The following is a 23,175-nucleotide window of genomic DNA, read 5'->3' on the forward strand; positions in this document are numbered from 1 at the left end:
TAACCCTTCAGTAACCCTTCAGTTCCCCTTCAGTAACCCTTCAGTTCCCCTTCAGTAACCCTTCAGTTCCCCTTCAGTAACCCTTCAGTTCCCCTTCAGTAACCCTAACCCTTCAGTAACCCTAACTCTAACCCTTCAGTTCCCCTTCAGTAACCCTAACCCCTTCAGTTCCCCTTCAGTTCCCCTTCAGTAACCCTTCAGTTCCCCTTCAGTAACCCTAACTCTAACCCCTTCAGTAACCCTAACCCTTCAGTAACCCTTCAGTTCCCCTTCAGTAACCCTTCAGTAACCCTTCAGTTCCCCTTCAGTAACCCTTCAGTAACCCTTCAGTTCCCCTTCAGTAACCCTTCAGTTCCCCTTCAGTAACCCTTCAGTTCCCCTTCAGTAACCCTTCAGTTCCCCTTCAGTAACCCTAACCCTTCAGTTCACACAGAAAACCTAAAAATGCTAAAACTACCAAAAAATGATTGTATAATGTCTACATGAGTATCTGATGCACACTGAAGAGAACAGGCTTTAGGACCCAGAGGAACAGCTCATTTACTCCATATAGAGATATAAGAACATCTAGAGTCATGAAATATCATCTTATATTACTGATCGGCAAAGACACCCAATGTAAGATATTTAGAGCTGAATTAAAAGAGTTATGCATGAAATTATGAGTTATTTTGAATTTAAGTTGAAAGAATGTGAGGAATGTGCTTTAACTACTATTTATTTATTATGTATTGATCAAATCTAGTCATTTAAAGGTAAAATAAAGTAAAAAATAACAAAACATCTCCAAAAAATTGCATTAAAAATAGAAAAGATGTTAACAAAATGAAATAAAATAAGCTTTCTGGGCAAAAAAATAAATTCAGTTTAATTTTAGGGCTTCGGGTCATTTTGACCCTCGAGGGAAGGATGAGTGTTAAGGACATAAAGTCTGTTTTCTATATATATAATTGTCTGATGTGCAGAAGTGTGTCTGACCACTGGTGTGTCCGCAGGTTTGGTGCCGCTGGGCAGTAACGAGCCGTCTGATTCGCTGGCTGCAGAGATCGTCACACCAGAGATCCGGTAAATCAGTGGTTCTCAAAACCACTTTTGGAAAAAGTTTGAGCACCACTGCTGTATATGAACGTGTGTGTGTGTGTGTGTGTGTGTGTGTGTCCTCAGCGAGCGCATGATCCGCCTGCAGCATGAGAATAAGATGCTGAAGCTGGCTCAGGAGGGCTCGGATAATGAGCAGATCGCTCTCCTGCAGAGTCTCCTGGAGGACTCCAACAGCCGGAAGAACGAGCTGGAGACCGAGAACAGGTTCAGAACTCATAAACTTATGACTGACTTCCATTTGCTCCAACAAATCCACAATAGCATTTCAATGACTCTCCAAAAGAGGGAAACATGGAGTAGCGTCTCTCCCTCAGGATCAGGATCGGCAGCGTTCACTAGTTTACTGTAGTCTAATGCCAGAGTAGCGTAACACTCACAGGGCCCTGCTTTAACGATCTGAGCTCATGGTCTAAAGCACTTTTACCAGTTTAACGACGGGGAAAATGGTCGGTGCTCCCGGCGCTGGTCTGAAAGGGTCGTCTCTATTCTCTTAATGAGTAATGGGTGTGTTTTGGGCTTTACGTGCGTTAAACCAATCAGAGTCTCATCCCCCATTCCCTTTAAATGCCAGTTGCGCTCGAGCCATGACGGATTCGCTATTCACATGACGGAGTTAGATCGTGGAAAGACCGAACACGTCTCAGAGCGCTAACGCTAACTGCTCGTGCGCGAGGTCAAAGTGCGCTAGAACATCTACGGGACACGCCGGATTCACCATATCTTTATGGACACAATAATAATCTTTTACATTGTAATCCTTTTATTTTAAATATTTGGCATGTGTGTGTGCTGCTGTGCGTCCCTGTGTGTGTGATAAGCAGAGTGTGTGTGTGATAAGCAGTGTGTGTTGTGGACCCGCCTATAGGCGCACATTACTAACGCGCTCTTTAAATAACTAAAAAATATTGCCGTTGTCTTCAGAGCGGTTCAGTCTGTCTCTGTTCCTCGACACAGCAGCGCTCCAGCACTGCGCCAGAACACACACACTCACACACACACTCGTCCTCAGACCAGCGGCTCACGGACACACATGCTTTTGCTATTTAAACATCGCGGCACAGGACGAGAAAATGAAAACCGCGTCGGGCTGAAACGAGCAGAACACACTAGCGTCGCGCGTGCCGCTGCTCTGCCGGCTGAGAGAGCCGTAGTCTTACAGATGTTCATTATTTAAAATTACAATATAAATGCTTTGCTAAATTTACAATGTAAATAACCGTGGAAGAGCATCATTACAGTCGGTGAACGGGAGTCGCACAGCTCTCTATATAATGTTGTGTGTATTATGTCGTGTGTATAATGTTGTGTGTATAATTTTGTGTATATACTGTATATCCAACTTTATCCGCATGCATAGTTCATTCCCTTAAAGCGATGCTATACAGCAACTGCTTCATTGTTTATAGAGTCTCAGAATGAACTATATGGTCGTCCAGCTCTATCTGATGAATGTGTCTATAAGGCATGAAGATATTAAGATATTATAAAGATATTATAAACATTAACATCATGATTTTCTGTAGAGCTGCTTTGAAAGGATGTGTGTTGTGAAAAACGCTGCACAAATAAATTTAACTTGGTCTCACACACACACACACACACACACTCTCTCTCTCTCACACACACACACACACACACACACAGCAAAGTTTACACATGTGTAATGAATGAACTAAACGTGTGTGTGTGTGTCTCAGGCTGGCCAATCAGAGGCTGCTGGCGGGTCAGTCTCAGGTGGAGGAGCTGCAGAAATCTCTTCAGGAACAGGGATCCAAAGCTGATGATGTGAGTCATGACATCATCATCATTACTCCTGCTGTGCGTCTGATTGGCTGTGATGGGGCCGAAAGCACTCGCTCACACACACACTCATCGTTCACACACACTCTCTCGTCGTTCACACACACTCTCGTCATTCACACACACTCTCTCGTCGTTCACACACACACACTCATCGTTCACACACACTCGCTCGTCGTTCACACACACTCGCTCGTCGTTCACACACACTCATCGTTCACACACTCTCTCGTCGTTCACACACACTCGCTCGTCGTTCACACACACTCATCGTTCACACACACTCGCTCGTCGTTCACACACACTCGCTCGTCGTTCACACACACTCTCTCGTCGTTCACACACACTCTCTCGTCGTTCACACACACTCATCGTTCACACACTCTCTCGTCGTTCACACACACTCATCGTTCACACACACTCGCTCGTCGTTCACGCACTCTCTCGTCGTTCACACACACTCATCGTTCACACACTCTCTCGTCGTTCACACACACTCATCGTTCACACACTCTCTCGTCGTTCACACACACTCATCGTTCACACACTCTCTCGTCGTTCACACACACTCATCGTTCACACACTCTCTCGTCGTTCACACACACACACTCATCGTTCACACACACTCGCTCGTCGTTCACACACACTTTCTCATCGTTCACACACACACTCTCTCGTCGTTCACACACACTCTCTCGTCGTTCACACACACTCTCGTCGTTCACACACACTCGCTCGTCGTTCACACACACTTTCTCATCGTTCACACACACACTCTCTCGTCGTTCACACACACTCTCTCGTCGTTCACACACTTTCTCATCGTTCACACACACTCGCTCGTCGTTCACACGCACTTTCTCATCGTTCACACACACTCGCTCGTCGTTCACACGCACTTTCTCATCGTTCACACACACTTTCTCGTCGTTCACACACACTTTCTCGTCGTTCATACACACTTTCTCATCGTTCACACACACTCTCGTCGTTCACACACACACTCGCTCGTCGTTCACACACACTTTCTCATCGTTCACACACACACTCTCTCGTCGTTCACACACACTCTCTCGTCGTTCACACACTTTCTCATCGTTCACACACACTCGCTCGTCGTTCACACGCACTCGCTCGTCGTTCACACGCACTCGCTCGTCGTTCACACGCACTCTCTCGTCGTTCACACACACTCTCTCGTCGTTCACACACACTCTCTCTTCGTTCACACACACTCTCTCTTCGTTATAGTTAACGGCACGTTTAAACGCGACTAACCCTGCTACACACTGACCCCTGTAACGGCTCCATCACGTGTGTGTCGCACTAACGCCTGCTGTGTGTGTGTGTGTGTGTACTAACATCTCTCTCTTCACTGTGATGTCACTCATGATGTAGCATGATCCAGGCCTGCCATTGGTCGTCCTGCTGAGTGATGCCTTCATCATCATCGTCATCATCATCAGGAGCACACGTGTGTGTCCGTTACTTTAGTCTGACCGTCTGCTTCATTTGATCATCCTCCGTGTGTGTGTGTGTGTGTGTGTGTGTGTGTGTGTGAGAGACAGGCGTCTGTTGACTCAGGTCTGCTCTCCTCTGTCTGTCCATCACGTCTCTCTCAGTCTGCTGTAAGTACAGTCCAGGCATTTTGCAGCTTTGTGATTGTTTCTCCCGCTGGACCGCATGTGCATCTCCAACACGCGTGTGTCACGGGACGAGCACGCCGCCGCATCATGATCTGAGCATGACCGGTCCACCGGTGCTGATGTGAAGTGCTCTGGCTGGGTTTTCCTGTTGAATGTGAGCCTGAATGTTGACTCTGATCCTGAAGGTGTTTGATCGGTGATCGGGTGTTTGATCGTCCTGCATCGTCAGCAAGACTGAGTGTGATTGTCAGTCATTCAGCATGTGCACATGCGCTGAGAACTCCCACAATCAGCTGCTGGATTATTAACCCGTTTACATGCAAACCAGTAACCCGGCAATGCAAGCAAACCGCGTTTACAAAAATGAAAATTAGCCCATGATTTACTCTCCCATTATTATAGAGTGGGAATATTAGCGTTATTATAGAGCGGGAATATTAGCGTTATTATAGAGCGGGAATATTAGCGTTATTATAGAGCGGGAATATTAGCGTTATTATAGAGTGGGAATATTAGCGCGGGAATATTAGTGTTATTATAGAGCGGGAATATTAGCGTTATTATAGAGCGGGAATATCAGCGTTATTATAGAGCGGGAATATTAGCGTTATTATAGAGCGGGAATATCAGCGTTATTATAGAGCGGGAATATCAGCGTTATTATAGAGTGGGAATATTAGCGCGGGAATATTAGTGTTATTATAGAGCGGGAATATTAGCGTTATTATAGAGCGGGAATATCAGCGTTATTATAGAGCGGGAATATTAGCGTTATTATAGAGCGGGAATATCAGCGTTATTATAGAGCGGGAATATCAGCGTTATTATAGAGCGGGAATATTAGCGCGGGAATATTAGCGTTATTATAGAGCGGGAATATTAGCGTTATTATAGAGCGGGAATATTAGCGCGGGAATATTAGCGTTATTATAGAGCGGGAATATTAGCGTTATTATAGAGCGGGAATATTAGTGTTATAGAGCGGGAATATTAGTGTTATTATAGAGTGGGAATATTACTGTTATTATAGAGCGGGAATATTAGTGTTATTATAGAGCGGGAATATTAGTGTTATTATAGAGCGGGAATATTACTGTTATTATAGAGCGGGAATATTAGTGTTATTATAGAGCGGGAATATTAGTGTTATTATAGAGCGGGAATATTAGTGTTATTATAGAGCGGGAATATTAGCGTTATTATAGAGCGGGAATATTAGCGTTATAGAGTGGGAATATTAGCGTTATTATAGAGCGGGAATATTAGCGCGGGAATATTAGTGTTATAGAGTGGGAATATTAGTGTTATTATAGAGCGGGAATATTAGCGTTATTATAGAGCGGGAATATCAGCGTTATTATAGAGCGGGAATATCAGCGTTATTATAGAGCGGGAATATTAGCGTTATTATAGAGCGGGAATATTAGCGCGGGAATATTAGCGTTATTATAGAGCGGGAATATTAGCGTTATTATAGAGCGGGAATATCAGCGTTATTATAGAGCGGGAATATTAGCGTTATTATAGAGCGGGAATATCAGCGTTATTATAGAGCGGGAATATTAGCGTTATTATAGAGCGGGAATATTAGCGTTATTATAGAGTGGGAATATTAGTGTTATTATAGAGCGGGAATATTAGCGTTATTATAGAGTGGGAATATTAGCGTTATTATAGAGCGGGAATATTAGCGTTATTATAGAGCGGGAATATTAGCGTTATTATAGAGCGGGAATATTAGCGTTATTATAGAGCGGGAATATTAGCGTTATTATAGAGCGGGAATATTAGGCTGCTGACACTTTAAGAGCTGCACGGATCCAGTATACTGTTACACATGAGAACAGAAAACAGAGTCTCTCGCGCTCGAATGGTTTAAAATCATATTGAAATGTTCACAAAGGAATCGAAATTTTAATTTTATAACAAGTATCGATTCCCAGCCCCAGTTAGAGACGTGTTTCAGGCTGGCTGATGTTCATCTTCACCAGAGACTAATGTTTATTGCACTCAGACATATAACTGGAGCACTGCTCACACAGAACATCTGCAGTAACCCACGAACCCACTGCTCAGTCGCTTCATAACTAGACCACACATCTGTGGCAGCCCGTACAGTGTTTATATGAAATATTATACACCAAAACTGTCCCGCCGGCAGTGATACCTGTCCCGCAGAGTACTGTGATAGCGGCGGGTTCTGGAATACATCCGTCATGACAGCAACACTTCGTCTTTAGTGATTTTTTTCCTTCAAAATAAAAGTACGAGAATTTTATTTTGAGATGAGTTGAGAGCTTGTAATTTGAAAAGTTCTGAAAGACAAGAGTGTGTGGATCGCTTCGTTGCAGATCACACACACCGGCTTCACAACACTAGTTAGGATGAACACACAGTCGTCTTTCATCTTCTCTATATCAAACCCTTTCCTCTTTAGACTCTTTGAGAGTGTCATTCTCTCTCTCTAGTTTAGACGTGATCATCTCAAGAGCGTAACGTTCCTCCAGCACGCGATCAGTTAATCTGCAGTTCAGTCCGCGAGAGTGTAAAGTACGATACGTCAGATCATTACTACAGTAAGTTCGGCTCCATTGTGTAACAAGCAAATTAAAATGATACACATTTGTTATTCACAATATGGAAAGAGGAAATAAAACAGTTCGTTAAGATCATGACTCTAACATGCCATTAATGATTCAAATTCTCTTTATTTTTTTAGTTATTTTTACCCATTCCGCATCTCAAACACACTACCGGTGTCTATGTGAGACTCTCAGTCTCTGTGTGTTGGTCTGGTGATGGGGATTGAGCTCGCCAGCGCCCCCTGCTGGACCACAGCACCAGCTCTTCAACACACACTCAGCAGTGCACACTGGGAAGGGCTGGTGATGCTGCAGTGTGTGTCCAGCAGGGGGCGCTGCAGCTCCACACGAGCTCATGATTGTAACATCTTCTGTTTCAGACGGTGTTGATGAAGAGGAAGTGTCAGGAGCACCTGTGAGTATCAGCTGACCTCCGTCATGTTCGTCACAGCGAGGTCATCATCACTGACTGAGGGTGTGTTTGTTCTTGGTGTTTAGAGAGAAATTAAGGGACGCCACTAACGAGCTTCAGAAGAAGAGCTCCGAGATCGAGGAGCTGGAGAACAAACACAGTTCCAGCGGTGAGACCATCACTGAAGCCTCAAGCTCGTCTACACACTCTCACAACACTACACACTCTAACGTCTACACACTCTCACAACACTACACACTCTATCGTCTACACACTCTAACGTCTACACACTCTCACAACACTACACACTCTAACGTCTACACACTCTAACGTCTACACACTCTCACAACACTACACACTCTATCGTCTACACACTCTAACGTCTACACACTCTCACAACACTACACACTCTAACGTCTACACACTCTAACGTCTACACACTCTCACAACACGACGCACTCTAACGTCTACACACTCTCACAACACTACACACTCTAACGTCTACACACTCTAACGTCTACACACTCTCACAACACTACACACTCTATCGTCTACACACTCTCACAACACTACACACTCTAACGTCTACACACTCTAACGTCTACACACTCTCACAACACTACACACTCTATCGTCTACACACTCTAACGTCTACACACTCTCACAACACTACACACTCTAACGTCTACACACTCTAACGTCTACACACTCTCACAACACGACGCACTCTAACGTCTACACACTCTCACAACACTACACACTCTAACGTCTACACACTCTAACGTCTACACACTCTCACAACACTACACACTCTAACGTCTACACACTCTAACGTCTACACACTCTCACAACACGACGCACTCTAACGTCTACACACTCTCACAACACTACACACTCTATCGTCTACACACTCTCACAACACTACACACTCTAACGTCTACACACTCTAACGTCTACACACTCTCACAACACGACACACTCTATCGTCTACACACTCTAACGTCTACACACTCTCACAACACTACACACTCTAACGTCTACACACTCTAACGTCTACACACTCTCACAACACGACGCACTCTAACGTCTACACACTCTCACAACACTACACACTCTATCGTCTACACACTCTCACAACACTACACACTCTAACGTCTACACACTCTAACGTCTACACACTCTCACAACACGACACACTCTCACAACACGACACACTCTAACGTCTACACACTCTCACAACACTACACACTCTAACGTCTACACACTCTCACAACTACACACTCTCACAACTACACAATCTCACAACTACACACTCTCACAACACACTCTAACGTCTACACACTCTCACAACTACACACTCTCACAACACTACACACTCTAACGTCTACACACTCTCACAACTACACACTCACAACACTACACACTCTAACGTCTACACACTCTCACAACTACACAATCTCACAACTACACACTCTCACAACACACTCTAACGTCTACACACTCTCACAACTACACACTCTCACAACACTACACACTCTAACGTCTACACACTCTCACAACTACACACTCTCACAACACTACACACTCTAACGTCTACACACTCTCACAACTACACACTCACAACTACACACTCTCACAACACTACACACTCTCACAACTACACACTCTAACGTCTACACACTCTCACAACACTCTCACAACACGACACTCTCTCACAACTACACACTCACAACACCACACTCTCACAACACCACACTCTCACAACACCACACTCTCACAACTACACACTCTCACAACTACACACTCTCACAACACGACACACTCTCACAACACGACACACTCTCACAACTACACAATCTCACAACTACACACTCTCACAACACGACACACTCTCACAACATGACACACTCTCACAACTACACACTCTCACAACACTCTCACAACACGACACACTCTCACAACTACACACTCTCACAACACTCTCACAACACGACACACTCTCACAACTACACACTCTCACAACACGACACTCTCACAACACGACACACTCTCACAACTACACACTCTCACAACACGACACTCTCACAACACGACACACTCTCACAACTACACAATCTCACAACTACACAATCTCACAACTACACACTCTCACAACTACACACTCTCACAACTACACACTCTCACAACACGACACACTCTCACAACTACACAATCTCACAACTACACAATCTCACAACTACACACTCTCACAACACGACACACTCTCACAACTACACACTCTCACAACTACACACTCTCACAACACGACACACTCTCACAACACGACACACTCTCACAACTACACACTCTCACGAGTGTGTAGTTCTGGTTTTAAACTCAAACTCTTCATTTTGATGCATTCTTCATTAAAGTCTTGATATCTTCAGTCGTTCTCCTCCAGTAAGTGTGTCGTGATGTGAGAGTGTGTAGATATGAAGAGAATGAGAGAAACACTGAGGAAGAAGAGGATGTGTTGCGGTGCATATATGAAACGTGTGTGTGTGTGTGTGTGTGTGTGTGTGCGCAGGTTGTGTTAACGAGAGTGTGTGTGTGTGTGTGTGTGCAGATTGTGTTAACGAGAGTGTGTGTGTGTGCAGGTTGTGTTAACGAGAGTGTGTGTTGATGTTTCAGCTCAGAGGATTGAAGATCTGGAGGACGCGCTGAAGAAGAAAGATGAAGATATGAAGCAGATGGAGGAGCGATACAAGAAATACCTGGAGAAGGCCAAGAGTGTACGTGTGTGTGTGTGAGTGAGTGTGTCTGTGTGAGTGAGTGTGTGTGTCTGTGTGAGTGAGTGTGTGTGTGTGTCTGTGTGAGTGAGAGAGAGAGAGAGTGTGATGCTAATGTTGTGTGTGTGTGTGTGAGTGTGTGTGTACGTGTGTCTGTGTGTGTCTGTGTGTGTCTGTGTGTGAGAGAGTGTGTGAGTGTGTGTGTGTGTGTGTGTGTGTGTGAGAGTGAGTGTGTGTGTGTGAGAGTGAGTGAGTGAGTGAGTGAGTGAGTGAGTGAGTGAGTGAGTGAGTGTGTGTGTGTGTGTGTGTGTGTGTGAGTGAGTGAGTGTGATGCTAATGTTGTGAGTGTGTGTGTACGTGTGTCTGTGTGTGTGTGTGTGTGAGAGAGTGTGTGTGTGTGTGAGAGTGAGTGTGTGTGAGAGTGAGTGTGTGTGAGAGTGAGTGAGTGAGTGAGTGAGTGAGTGTGTGTGTGTGTGTGTGTGAGTGAGTGTGATGCTAATGTTGTGTGTGTGCAGGTCATCCGTACGCTGGACCCCAAACAGAATCAAGGTTCTGCTCCTGAAGTTCAAGCCCTGAAGAACCAGTTGCAGGAGCGCGAGAGGATGCTGCACTCACTCGAGGTCACACACACACACACTCCTTCTCTATCACACTCACACAAACACACACACTCACTCATTCTCTATCACACTCTCACATACACACACACACATACTCATTCTCTATCACACACACACACACACACAAACTTATTATCTCTCTCTCTCACACACACGCTGTAATGTGACCGTACTGTGTGTGTGTGTGCAGAAGGAGTACGACAAGACGAAGTCTCAGAGAGACCAGGAGGAGAAACTCATCGTGTCTGCCTGGTACAACATGGTGTGTGTCACACTCCCTCGAGTCACCAGAACACACACATTCTCTCACACACTCCCTCGAGTCACCAGAACACACACATTCTCTCACACACTCCCTCGAGTCACCAGAACACACACATTCTCTCACACACTCCCTCGAGTCACCAGAACACACACATTCTCTCACACACTCCCTCGAGTCACCAGAACACACACATTCTCTCACACACTCCCTCGAGTCACCAGAACACACACAGTGATGCACCTCTTGATAGAAATAACACAGACGCATAACTTTTACACACAGACTGAACAGAATGAAGCATTGCTTGGTGATTGGTTGAGCTAAACTGGTATTCTCTAATTGTGTAGTTAAATTTACCAGCTGACAGATATTCAACATAATTCATGTGAGACAGTCTAACAGAAGGACTAACCCAGCGAAGGGTCCAGAGCATCATATTCATGTGTCCGTGGCGTCAGGGCGTAGAGAACCCTGTGCTAGACAACACTGGTGTGTGTGTAGTGTGTAGTGTGCACTAGGTGGCGCTGTTACACTGAACACAGTTAGTGAGCGCTTGAGTTTGTCTGTGACGGATGTGAAAGTTTAAATACTGAAGACTAATATCATCATGTCAGCTTTATTTCTGCAGCGCTTTTCAAACACAGATCGTTTCACACTGGCTTCGTTTACATGCACAGCTTCTGTTTCAGTCCATAATAATTATTCTCATACATTAGTTCTTTATTTGTTTTAAAGAAGCAGACTTAATATTTATCCATTTCTGGTCATAATTTGGAGATAATGAGCGTATGAGCCGTTGTGCCGCTGCTTATATTGATCACAGTAAAAAAGCCAGTCGTGTGTGTGTGAGAGTCTGAAGCAGCACTGGAGGGCCGTCGTCCTGCTCCACTCCACACACGCAGAAGAGGAGGATTATAGGAGGACGACACACTCGTGTCAGGGTTCCCGCGGGGTCTTAAAAAGTCTTAAAAAGTCTAAAATTCGGAACTTTAAATTTAAGGCCTTAAAACGTCTTAAAAACGGCCCGATTTTCATCCGCGGTCTTAAATTTAATTTAGTCAGGTCTTAAAAAGGTTTTACCCTCGTTTATTTCCAGAAACGCTGGCTGCAGAAAGTTATTACAAAGTAGCAAAAAAGTATCGAGTCGTAGCCTATAAAGCGGAGCTCTAGTGCAGGGTCTCCAACACGTCGCTCGCGGCCTGACTGGAGGTCGCTCGCCAAGAGGCCGTTCACATAATCGCGTCTTTTGCGCGCTCAAGTTCGTTCAAATGTAGGCGCGCGGTAAGCGCTGTTTTCCATCCGCTGTCTGAAAGCTCAGTCCACAGGAAGGGTGGGGGTGCACCCAAACACTACGGGTGGTGTTCTCTTCTCCGTGAATAAATCTTCTAGCAGAGCTACAGCAAGCGTTTCTCGTGGTGGAAATCTATTAGCTACTAAAACTTCTTTGTCGTTGTGGAGACGCAGGGCATGGTTGCATAGCAACGACAGACGCCACGGGAAAATCGGACCGAATTTTACTATTAATAATAAAAGATAAGCTAAAGTGCATTGTAAATGTCAGTAATTTATCTTTTTTGACTTTGAATATTTAAAGTCTGAAATATGTGAGGTTTATCTTTTTATAAAACCTTTTTTGTCAAACCTTTATTTTAACTTGTACATGTCAGTATATAACATGCAAGACACTTTAAAAATGTTCATTTTTAATGGTATTATTTTAATGTTTATGTAAACAAAAGTGCATATTGATGCTAAATTTATTTGTTATTTGCTGGTTTTCGACATAAAACTTGGTGAATTGATTTCATTGTGTAGTATTAATACTTTTTGAACAGGATTCTGTGATAACCGTGATCATTTTTGTCACTATAATCATGAAATTAAATGTTCATGCCATTTCATCTCTAGTTATGATCAACTATGATGATCAACTAAAATCAACTAATTATGTGTTTTTTACAGTATAATATGCAAAGTACAATTTTCTATAAAAAATTTATATCTGATTCTGTTCTTTTCTCTGACACGCGTTGTTGGGTGTGGAAGGTTACTAATGTGATTTATCTGTAAATTAAATTAATGCTTTTTCAATTACTGAATTCATTGAAATAAAATGAATTCTTTGATTTGAATATTTTTTTGGCAATGCGTCGTGTAGGTCTTAAATTTCAATCTTTATGGTCTTAAAAGGTCTTAAAAAGGTCTTAAATTTGACTTACTGAAACCTGCAAGAACCCTGTCGTTTATACCACACTTTATTCATCAGGAGAACAGCTCGTTCAGCGCGTCACACGTCATTACGCTATTTCTACGTCACACTATTTCTACGTCATTGCGCTATTTCTACATTATTGCGCTATTTCTACATTATTACGCTATTTCTACGTCATTACGCTATTCTACGTTACGCTATTTTACGCCATTACGCTATTCTACGTCATTACGCTATTTCTACGTCATTACGCTGTTTCTACGTCATTATGCTATTTCTACGTCATTACGCTATTCTACGTCATATCACTATTTCTACGTCATTACGCTATTCTACGTTACACTATTTTACGCCATTACGCTATTTCTACGTCATTACGCTATTCTACGTCATTACGCTATTTCTACGTCATTACGCTATTTTACGTCATTACGTTATTCTACGTCATTACGCTATTTCTACGCCATATCGCTATTTCTACGTTATTACGCTATTCTACGTCATTACGCTATTCTACGTCATTATGCTATTTCTACGCCATATCGCTATTCTACGTCATTACGCTATTTCTACGCCATATCACTATTTCTACGTCATTACGCTATTCTACGTTACACTATTTTACGCCATTACGCTATTTCTACGTCATTACGCTATTCTACGTCATTACGCTATTCTACGTCATTACGCTATTTCTACGTCATTACGCTATTTTACGTCATTACGCTATTCTACGTCATTACGCTATTTCTACGCCATATCGCTATTTCTACGTTATTACGCTATTCTACGTCATTACGCTATTCTATGTCATTACGCTATTCTACGTCATTATGCTATTCTACGTCATTATGCTATTTCTACGCCATATCGCTATTTCTACGCCATATCGCTATTTCTACGTCATTACGCTATTCTACGTCATTACGCTATTTCTACGCCATATCGCTATTTCTACGTCATTACGCTATTCTATGTCATTACGCTATTCTACGTCATTATGCTATTTCTACGCCATATCGCTATTTCTACGTCATTACGCTATTCTACGTCATTACGCTATTTCTATGCCATATCGCTATTTCTACGTCATTACGCTATTTCTACGCCATATCGCTATTTCTACGCCATATCGCTATTTCTACGCCATATCGCTATTTCTACGTCATTATGCTATTCTACGTCATTACGCTATTTCTACGCCATTGCGCTATTTCTATGTCGTTCGGTTTTCAATCCGATCAAGTGTTCACATGTTCTCTCGATCGGATTAGAAAAGGAATAAACCACTCCTTTCAATCCGAGCGAAATCTCTGGGATTGAGCTCGGATCGATTAAGGTGTTTTACATGAAGGCTTTTCAGTGCGATTGAGCCGTCAGTCCCATTACTAACGGATTATTTGTTTGCATGTAAACTCAGCCACTGATACAGGAAAACAACAGATGCAAACTTCATCAGATGTGAGAGTAATGTGTGTGTGTTTCAGATGTGTGTGTGTTCAGACGTAAGAGTAATGTGTGTGTGTTTCAGATGTGTGTGTGTTCAGATGCTAGGGTAACGTGTGTGTGTTTCAGACGTGTGTGTGTTCAGATGTGAGAGTAACGTGTGTGTGTTTCAGGGAATGGCTCTGCAGAAGAAGGCGGCTGAGGACCGGTTGGCCGGCACCGGGTCGGGTCAGTCGTTCCTGGCCCGGCAGAGACAGGCCACCAGCACCAGACGGGCCTATCCGGGTCACGTCCAGCCCACGGCAGCCAGGTAGAGCATCGCCACGGCAACCCCAGCTCAGCCAATCAGGACCCGCCTCCATCCCATAATGCCCTCTTCCCCCATCAGCCCATCTGATGAACCGGGTCTCTGGACGCTGCTCAATTACATCAGCATTAATTAATCCACACACTCCTGAACCAACGTGTCACTTCCTGTCGGACGCCTCTTTTAAAAGGAGGCTTTGCAGTATTTTAGGGTTGTTGTTACTGAGGCACAGAAACGTTAGAGTGTTTTTATTGGCTCTGCTGGGTGTGTTTCTGAAGTTACGTCGAGTCTTTATAACCTGTCGTCTTTATCCTCTGTTGATATCTATGCAGTGAAAGAGCTGAATGTGTGTGTGTCGTGTAGGTCGTCAGGGCGCCTGTTTGAAGGCGCTTCATCATTTTGTTCTTCCTGTTTTTTGTTTAGTTGATTAATTCCCGATGCCTTAAAACAGACTCACAGCCGCTGTCAATCACTGTCAATCACTGTCAATCACTGTCACTCGAGTCGCTGTCAGTCCTTCACTCCTGCTAATGATGGTCTTCCTCAGAAAACATGAACTCTCCAGCCTTTAATATCTCCAGTAAATCTATCCTGATTTAAGAATGTTTCGATAAAAGAGTCGCAATTATCTTTTAAAATGTTTTATTCTGTGGCGGAAACAAGCCTCTATAGATATTTGTTCTTGTTTTAATCATAAACTCACTTAATTACGATACATTTTTCATCGAAAAAGTCTTAATATCTTCAGTCATTGCTTCTTCTCCAGTAAATGTGTCTTGATGTAAGAATGTTCAGATATTAGTGCTGGAGAACGAGAGAAACACAATCATGTTTTCCTCACAATCAGGAGAAAATAAAAGCATGACGTTGAACGAGAACCGCGACTCTAGTGACGCCAGGCTGAATCTGTGACTGACACCTGTCAATCTCTCTCTTTCACAGTGATGTTAAAGCATGAGCGGCAGGGGGCGGGGCTGCATGACACCAGGGGGCGGGGCTTGCATGATTGACAGTTTAACCCATCGCTGCACACTAACTAACCCATCAGCGTCTGTGTGCTATCCCAGAATGCTCTGGTCAGAAGTGGGCGGGGCCGGCGCGTGTCAATCATCGGGCAGAAGAGCTTTATTTACTGTTAAAGACGGATGAAACTCCATCACCAAACCCTGATGTTCCTCACGTCTGTTCAGTTGCATTGATCATTGTCTCAGTATTTCCTGTAGTTTATGATCCGTATGATTGATAACGAGTGTTTCCAGCAGGAGCTTCAGTAGAGTCAGTGTGTGAATGCCGGATCTGTTCCCGATAGTGTCGCTTCTCTTCTATTTATTTAATGCTGAATCAGTAAGTGCTTCTGATGATTCTGACACTTCAGCTGCTCTTCTTCATCAGCCGCTGCTTCATAATCACCCAACGAGATCGCGTCTGCGGTCAATATCTGCTTTAGTGTCGTTCTAACAGGCGATTGATTGAATGTTTGAGGCTTTCTGATCACTGTGGACTGAGTTCAGAGGTCAAACGTCTCTCGCAGCCGTCCAGAGCAGAGAAACGCCTCAAACGCAGGAACACACTGATGAACTCTGCAGTCGAGAGCTAGAGACTGCGGTGCGAGTTTCTGTTCATCAGAACTTCCATCTGAAGTAGCAAACATTCGCTCCATTTGCCAAGTTTTATATTGCTTGTATACACTATGTACATACTGTATGTGTCGCCGCGGGAGCGTTCAGCAGAGGCGTCTCGTAATGCGTCGCCATTGATGAGCTCGTGCTTCCAACGCTGCAAAACTGTACAGTTGTTAATCAAGTTGTAAATAAAGCTTGTATAAAACATTCATGTTTCAAAATCACGGCTGTTCTTTGTTTTATTTGGTTTGTGGATCTACTGTTGTTCTCCTGACGCAGGGATGTTCATTACACTCATTTCTGTTTGACTTTAACAGGGTCCCCGCGGATCCTTAAAAGGTCTTAAATTAGATTTTTTTTAATTTAAGGCCATAAAAAGTCTTAAATACACATATTTTTTTTAAATGGCTTATTTTTACTTATGAAAGGTCTTAAATTTTAGATGACACTTTGACTTAGACGTATCTAAATGCTTTCGAAATTAAAACTATCTAATTAGCGTAGCCCTATGTATTATTTTTTTAATTCTATCTTTGTGGATTTGCTTGTTCACGTGACAATTCGCGTCACTTACGGCAGTATATCAGCCTGCGTCTGTCTCCTGCACGCGAGAGGAGAACACGAGTAAATGTCGGTTCAGTTGTAAGTTCAGTCTTTATGTGCTTAGGAGTGTGCGATATTGTCTATGAACTATGATGATATTGTAATCATTGTTTTAACTGTACGAGGCACTGCGAGTGCGAGCTGACATCGCGTTTCTCTCATGCTTTCACTGCGTGATGTGTCAGTTTATAGATGTGCCCAAATGAGTTTTTGTCTTATATTTATATCATATTATGTTATATTAGAATATCACATGAGCAAGAGTGCCGTTTTCCTGTGCACAATTGCAAATGTGCTATTTATTTTATACAACAGTTAAATTAACAAAGTTAACATTGTGAGTTACTTTTTGGACACAATATTGTCCATTTTCACTTTATATCGCCGACGAGAATTTCATAATGAAGCCGTGGTCCAGTAGATTTTTATTTAATTTTATTTTTTTACTGAAATCCGCGTTTTGAACGAATCATTTTAACGATTCAATGAACAATCACTTGTTTTCTGAATGAATCAGCCGTTTGAACAAATCGGTTGAAATGACTCCAACAACTCGCTTATTAAGACAGTGACTTGCCGCCACCTACTGGTGGTTTTAGTTTCATATTTAAAGTATCCTTTAACCCTTGTATGGTGTTCGGGTCTGTTGGACCCGTTTTCATTTTTTATCAAAAGAAAAATGATACAATTGATCATTTTTTCAAACTGAGACTCATTGGCCTTGGCTCATTTTCTGTGAGGAATATATATCAGAACACATTTTCAATGAAAACACACTGTACACCCCCCCTACACATTTATATTACAGGATGTTCGGGTCCACTGGACCCGGGGCCAATAAAAGTGTGGAAATTGTAGGTCCTGTGTACCTTTACTCTGTCCTCCTCCTGTCAGGGCCTGCTGTTAGTGTGTGTATGTTCTTGTATATGGTTTATGAGGACACAAATGTGTATAATGACATGGGTATTACAACGTAAACATGGTTTATGACGACATCTGTGTCCTCATACTAAAACATACTAAATGGTGTTTTTTGAAATTCAAAAAATGCCAAAAGTTTTCTGTGATTGGTAGGTTTAGGGTTAGGGTTAGTGTAGGGGGATATATTATACAGTTTGTACATTAGAAAAACCATTACACCTATGGAGAGTCCCCGTAAACCACATATCCAAGTGAATGTGTATGTATGTGTGTGTGTGTGTGTGTGTGTGTGTGTGTGTGTGTGTGGGGGGGGGGGGGTGTTTTGTGTGGGTGTGTCTGTGTGTGTGTTGTGGGTGTGTGTGTGTGTGTGCATGAGTGTGTGTGTGCGTGCATGTGAGAGAGAGATTGTGTGTAAGTGTGAAAGAGTGCAAGAGTGAGTTTTGTGTTTCTACTCCTGCCATTCCCACACGAGGTTGCAATTCTTAAATGTGATCTAACAAACGTAAAGAGAAAATATTAACCATATCTGCTGTTTATATTACTTGTAATTGGGATGAAGTAAACATCTGTTGAGTATTTTAACATAACATTTTTGATTTTGTTGAATTAAAAACCCCAAAATGCAGCGGGTCCACCAGACCCACGAACACTGGCTGAGTAACAAAAATATGAACACCACACAAGGGTTAATTAAAACGTTAAAATTATAAATCATTTCATATTTAAATATTGAATAGCTTTATTTATGCAATTGTAAATGAAGTGTAAATATAGTAATGCCAGTTTTGATGCCGCTCTAATGCAAGGATGGATTTTAATTTAATGATTTAATTTGACATTGGTACTGTGTTATTCTAATATAATTTAATTTGAATGTTGACATAAAAGATGATGCATACCTCTAAATACGTTTAGAAACAATGTCCATATATAGGTGAAAATGCCTCTGGAAATCAATTTAAGGTGGCAAATATTGCCCCTTAATAAAAATGTTAATTTCGGTCACTACTGTGAACTGACCACTGCATAGAATATAAAAAATATGAATATCTTCGTGAGTCTTCTGTCAACAACAGGCCTACACCAGCCGGGATACCAGTACAAAAACACAATCAGTAAAATATCTAATTATTATCAACAAAACTTTGAAAATATCTAGACATATTTTTGTCAATATTGCGCACCCCTAATGTACGGTATTAATTTTGATTTCTTCAGGTCTTAAAAAGGTCTTAAAAAGCCTTAAATTTGACTTTAAAATTTGTGCAGATACCCTGGTTTAGATGTGCGTCAGATCGGCGCAGGGTTATTAACCAAAACTATATCAGTCACTTCTGATCGTGGTTCTGCAGCTTCACTGCTCTTCATCTCTTCACTGTAACATCTAAAGCTCAAATGAATCGTGACCTTTGACCCCTGTGACGGGGGAGGGGGCATGTGAAAGCGGCTTGACCTTTGACCTATTGGCGTGAGCGCTGACCGAACGTTTGTTACAACGAATCAGAAAACTGGAGCTCATACTTGCAACCTGGAAACTTCCAGAAACTCGTTTCATCGCGATAAACATTCACTTTTCAACAACGAGACGCTTCAGCGTTCCGACATTAGAGGACGATAAAACATTCGTCCGCCTGCTCTCGTTCACGGTTACTAGCATTTCATATCATCCTTCCTCTTATTTGCTCGTATTGTTGAACATCAAAAAAACTACTTGAAAACTACAGGTTTGTGTTTATCAGTGGAAGATCCGAAGCTTGTTTCCGCCACAGAATACAAAATAAAGTTAAATATCTCGCAATTCTAAAGAGTTAAAGGTAAATAGTTAATATCTCGCAATTCTGACTTTATAACACGCAATTGTGTGTTAAGTTGTGTGTTATAAGTCAGGATTGCGTGATGTAAACCCGTAATAGTGAGATAAGTCGCAATTGTTTATTCTGTGGTGTAAACAAGCCTCCATAGATCTCAGTCCGGCGTGTGAAGCTCCTACCGAGGTCAACACGAGAGAATCATCATCGCTGGATCCCCTGAGCCTCTGCTCCGCTCATGTGATGCTCCATGAAGTTTGTTCATTAAACTTAAACTCTCTCGGCGTGACGTCACGGGTGTTTCATTACTGATCAAACACATTCTGACATGCTCTCATATATTCCTACGAGTTTACCAGATCCGGGAGACTGACTTCTGTCATCGTTTACTCTTTCCTCTGAGGAAACACAAGACGAGTGTTCAACAATATTCTGCTGCTTTTCCACTCAACATCCACTGATCGTGACCGCGACTGAAGCCCCAAAAATGATGAACGGAGCAAGTCAAGTCTATACATTTATTTATACAGCGCTTTTTACAGTACACAGTGTTTCAACGCAGCTTTACAGAGATAACAGGAAAATAATGCAACAAAGATTGTTTCTAGAAGAAAATAGCGTCACAGTCCAGCTTAAGTAAGTTCAGTGATGGCTCATTTTTGTTGTAAAAAAAAAAAAAGTTATTAATTTAGTTAATTTATGTGAAAGCGGTTTGACCTTTGACCTATCGGCCGTGAGCGCTGACCGAACGTTTGTTACAACGAAGAAAGTCCTAATCAGAAAAGTGCATCAGAACAGACTTACGGCCTGGAAACTTGCAGCTCGTCTGAGTTTGTTCTCCTGCAGAACATGAGTATTAGAGCCGTGTTCCCAGGCTAGCGGACACGCGCTCCCGGGCTAGCGGACACGCGCGCTCGCCCTCAGGCTATAATCCACTCTCGGCTGATGTCATTTCAGAAACACTCCAAACAAATTAGTGCCGTCATTCAAAGCGTGGCCGAGTAATTATTCTGATCAGTCGAGCCTCAGGAAAACCGGCCTCACAGTGTGTGCATTTATGAAACGCTTGATTTTCATCTCTAATGACCTGTGGCCGACGACAACACAGAGCTCTCACTGACGACCTCAGCTCACTGTAATCAGAAACACAGGTGAGAGACACACACACACACCGGCTCTGTGTTCTGTGCGATTCAACTCATTCTAGCTCATCTGGGGCCTGTTTCAGAAAGGAGGTTAAGTGAAAACTCTGAGTATGTTAACCCTGAAATGAGGGAAACTCTGAGTTTTCTGTTTCAGAAAGAGAGGTAACTTATACTCCGAGTCAGTTACCATGGTGACTTACTCCGTGAACCTAACCTGGTCGGGAGCAGGTTTTCTTCAGTAAACCCAGTTTCTTTCGGTCTCCTCCCCTTTTTAAAGTGGAAGTGCTGTTTAAACGCCTCATTCATTCTTTCAGTACATTTTTATTAATAAAATTAATCTTTTATTAATAAAATATATTAATTTTTTTTTTTTAAATAAGATGAAGTCTATATAACTCCTTAACTGGCAACTGAAAACACAGCAGTAGATTAGAGTTACATAATGTAGTTCTAAACAAATTCTACAGAATTAAACTGGCATTTACTGGAAATCACTGAACTGTTCATCTGTGCAGCAGAAGTTGATGGACCGTCCTCCTGCTGTTCACACACACTCTGGGGGAGAGATGAGAATACCTGTTTTAGATTTAAACTTAGATTCTATAGGCTACTCCACATAAAAATGTGAATGTGTAGATTGTTTGATGTGTAGACACATAATGTTAACATTACCTCTGTAGGCCTCTCTGTGGCATTTGGTTGAGGACACTTTATAACACTATTTGTCATAATTTCTGGTGTATTGAGTGGCGACTTACGACTGCCTGGGGTTCTGCTGGGACAGGAGGCTCCAAAAGACAGATATTACCATCAGAATCTATTGGGACCAACAAAAATCCTAACCTAAAGTAAAATAAATGGAAATATCAAAAATAGCCTATATCAAAAATAACACATATGTAAACCTCTTACATTTTATGAAGGCGCTTGGATCTTTGGGACTGGCTCTGAAGTCCGTCCAGGAGTTCCCTCAGCTGTAAATGCTGCTGCACTGCTGGACACTGGATGCTTTAGTTATTTAATATGTCACATGTTTGTAAAGTCAGGTAGCCTACACCCATGATATGCTCAAGCCTTACTTGACTGAATTATGTGTTTATATTTAATGTTCAGCTGCTGCCATGTTCTTTTAATGCCTGCAGGATTGCTCCACATGAAAATTAAAATTAGGTTTAATAACACATACTGTTCTTCCAGTTTCACCTCTGATATTATAACAGTTGGGCAAGTTACTTGTATTACTAACTACAAATGACATCTTCAACAGTTTAATTAGATTAATGTAATAATGACTATCTTTAGAAATTATTGGTCTACTTATTACTAATTACTAAATCCCATGTCAACCTTAAACACTTGAACAATACAAGGAGAGACAAGAAACAGCACTTTTAATGCTTTCAAATAAACAATATACAGTTGCATGAATTATTCTTGAATTGACCAAAGTGTGTAGAGGGAGAAGGTTACATTAAAAATATAACTTTTAAAAATGTATGAACCTCCTTATTGAAACAGGCCCCTGATCATTAATGTAATCTGATGTTCAAACCAAAAGCATCAGTTCAGTAAACTCGTAGGGCTCGTATCAGCAGTGCAAATTAATTACTTAAAAATCATACAATGTGATTTTCTGGATTTTTGTTTTAGATTCCGTCACTCACAGCTGAAGAGTACCTGATCAAAATTACAGACTTCTACATGCTTTGTAAGTGGGAAAACCTGCAAAATCGGCAGTGTATCAAATACTTGCTCTCCCCACTGTATTTCAATTCATCTTTTTAAAAATGAAAGTATAAAAAACTTTGGTAACACTTCACACTAAGGTTTATTAGTTAACATTATTTAACTACCTTGAACTAAGAATGAACAATACTACTTCATCATTTATTAATCTTAATTAATATTAAGTTCAAC

The 23,175-nt window shown here is 42.1% G+C and overlaps 1 protein-coding gene across 3 annotated transcripts in view; it reads left to right on the forward strand.

Annotated features, from left to right (window-relative positions):
• Positions 1–17,002, forward strand: part of hook3 (hook microtubule-tethering protein 3) — a 39,792-nt gene extending 22,790 nt beyond the window's left edge. For 2 of the 3 annotated variants that reach the window (XM_084114938.1, XM_084114939.1), the window contains 10 exons: positions 996–1,065; positions 1,165–1,305; positions 2,799–2,886; positions 7,510–7,544; positions 7,628–7,710; positions 10,212–10,312; positions 10,825–10,929; positions 11,120–11,191; positions 15,026–15,162; positions 16,102–17,002. In XM_084114938.1, the coding sequence (XP_083971064.1) occupies positions 996–1,065; positions 1,165–1,305; positions 2,799–2,886; positions 7,510–7,544; positions 7,628–7,710; positions 10,212–10,312; positions 10,825–10,929; positions 11,120–11,191; positions 15,026–15,162; positions 16,102–16,117 (848 nt within the window). In that variant the 3' untranslated portion in view covers positions 16,118–17,002. Of the gene's footprint in view, positions 1–995; positions 1,066–1,164; positions 1,306–2,798; positions 2,887–7,509; positions 7,545–7,627; positions 7,711–10,211; positions 10,313–10,824; positions 10,930–11,119; positions 11,192–15,025; positions 15,307–16,101 lie in introns of those variants that run through there. The other variant, XM_084114940.1, reaches the window with a different exon arrangement.
• The last annotated feature ends 6,173 nt before the right edge of the window (positions 17,003–23,175 follow it).

The sequence above is a fragment of the Abramis brama genome (assembly GCF_963993115.1).
Source record: "Abramis brama genome assembly, chromosome: 5".
Lineage (NCBI taxonomy): Eukaryota > Metazoa > Chordata > Actinopteri > Cypriniformes > Leuciscidae > Abramis > Abramis brama.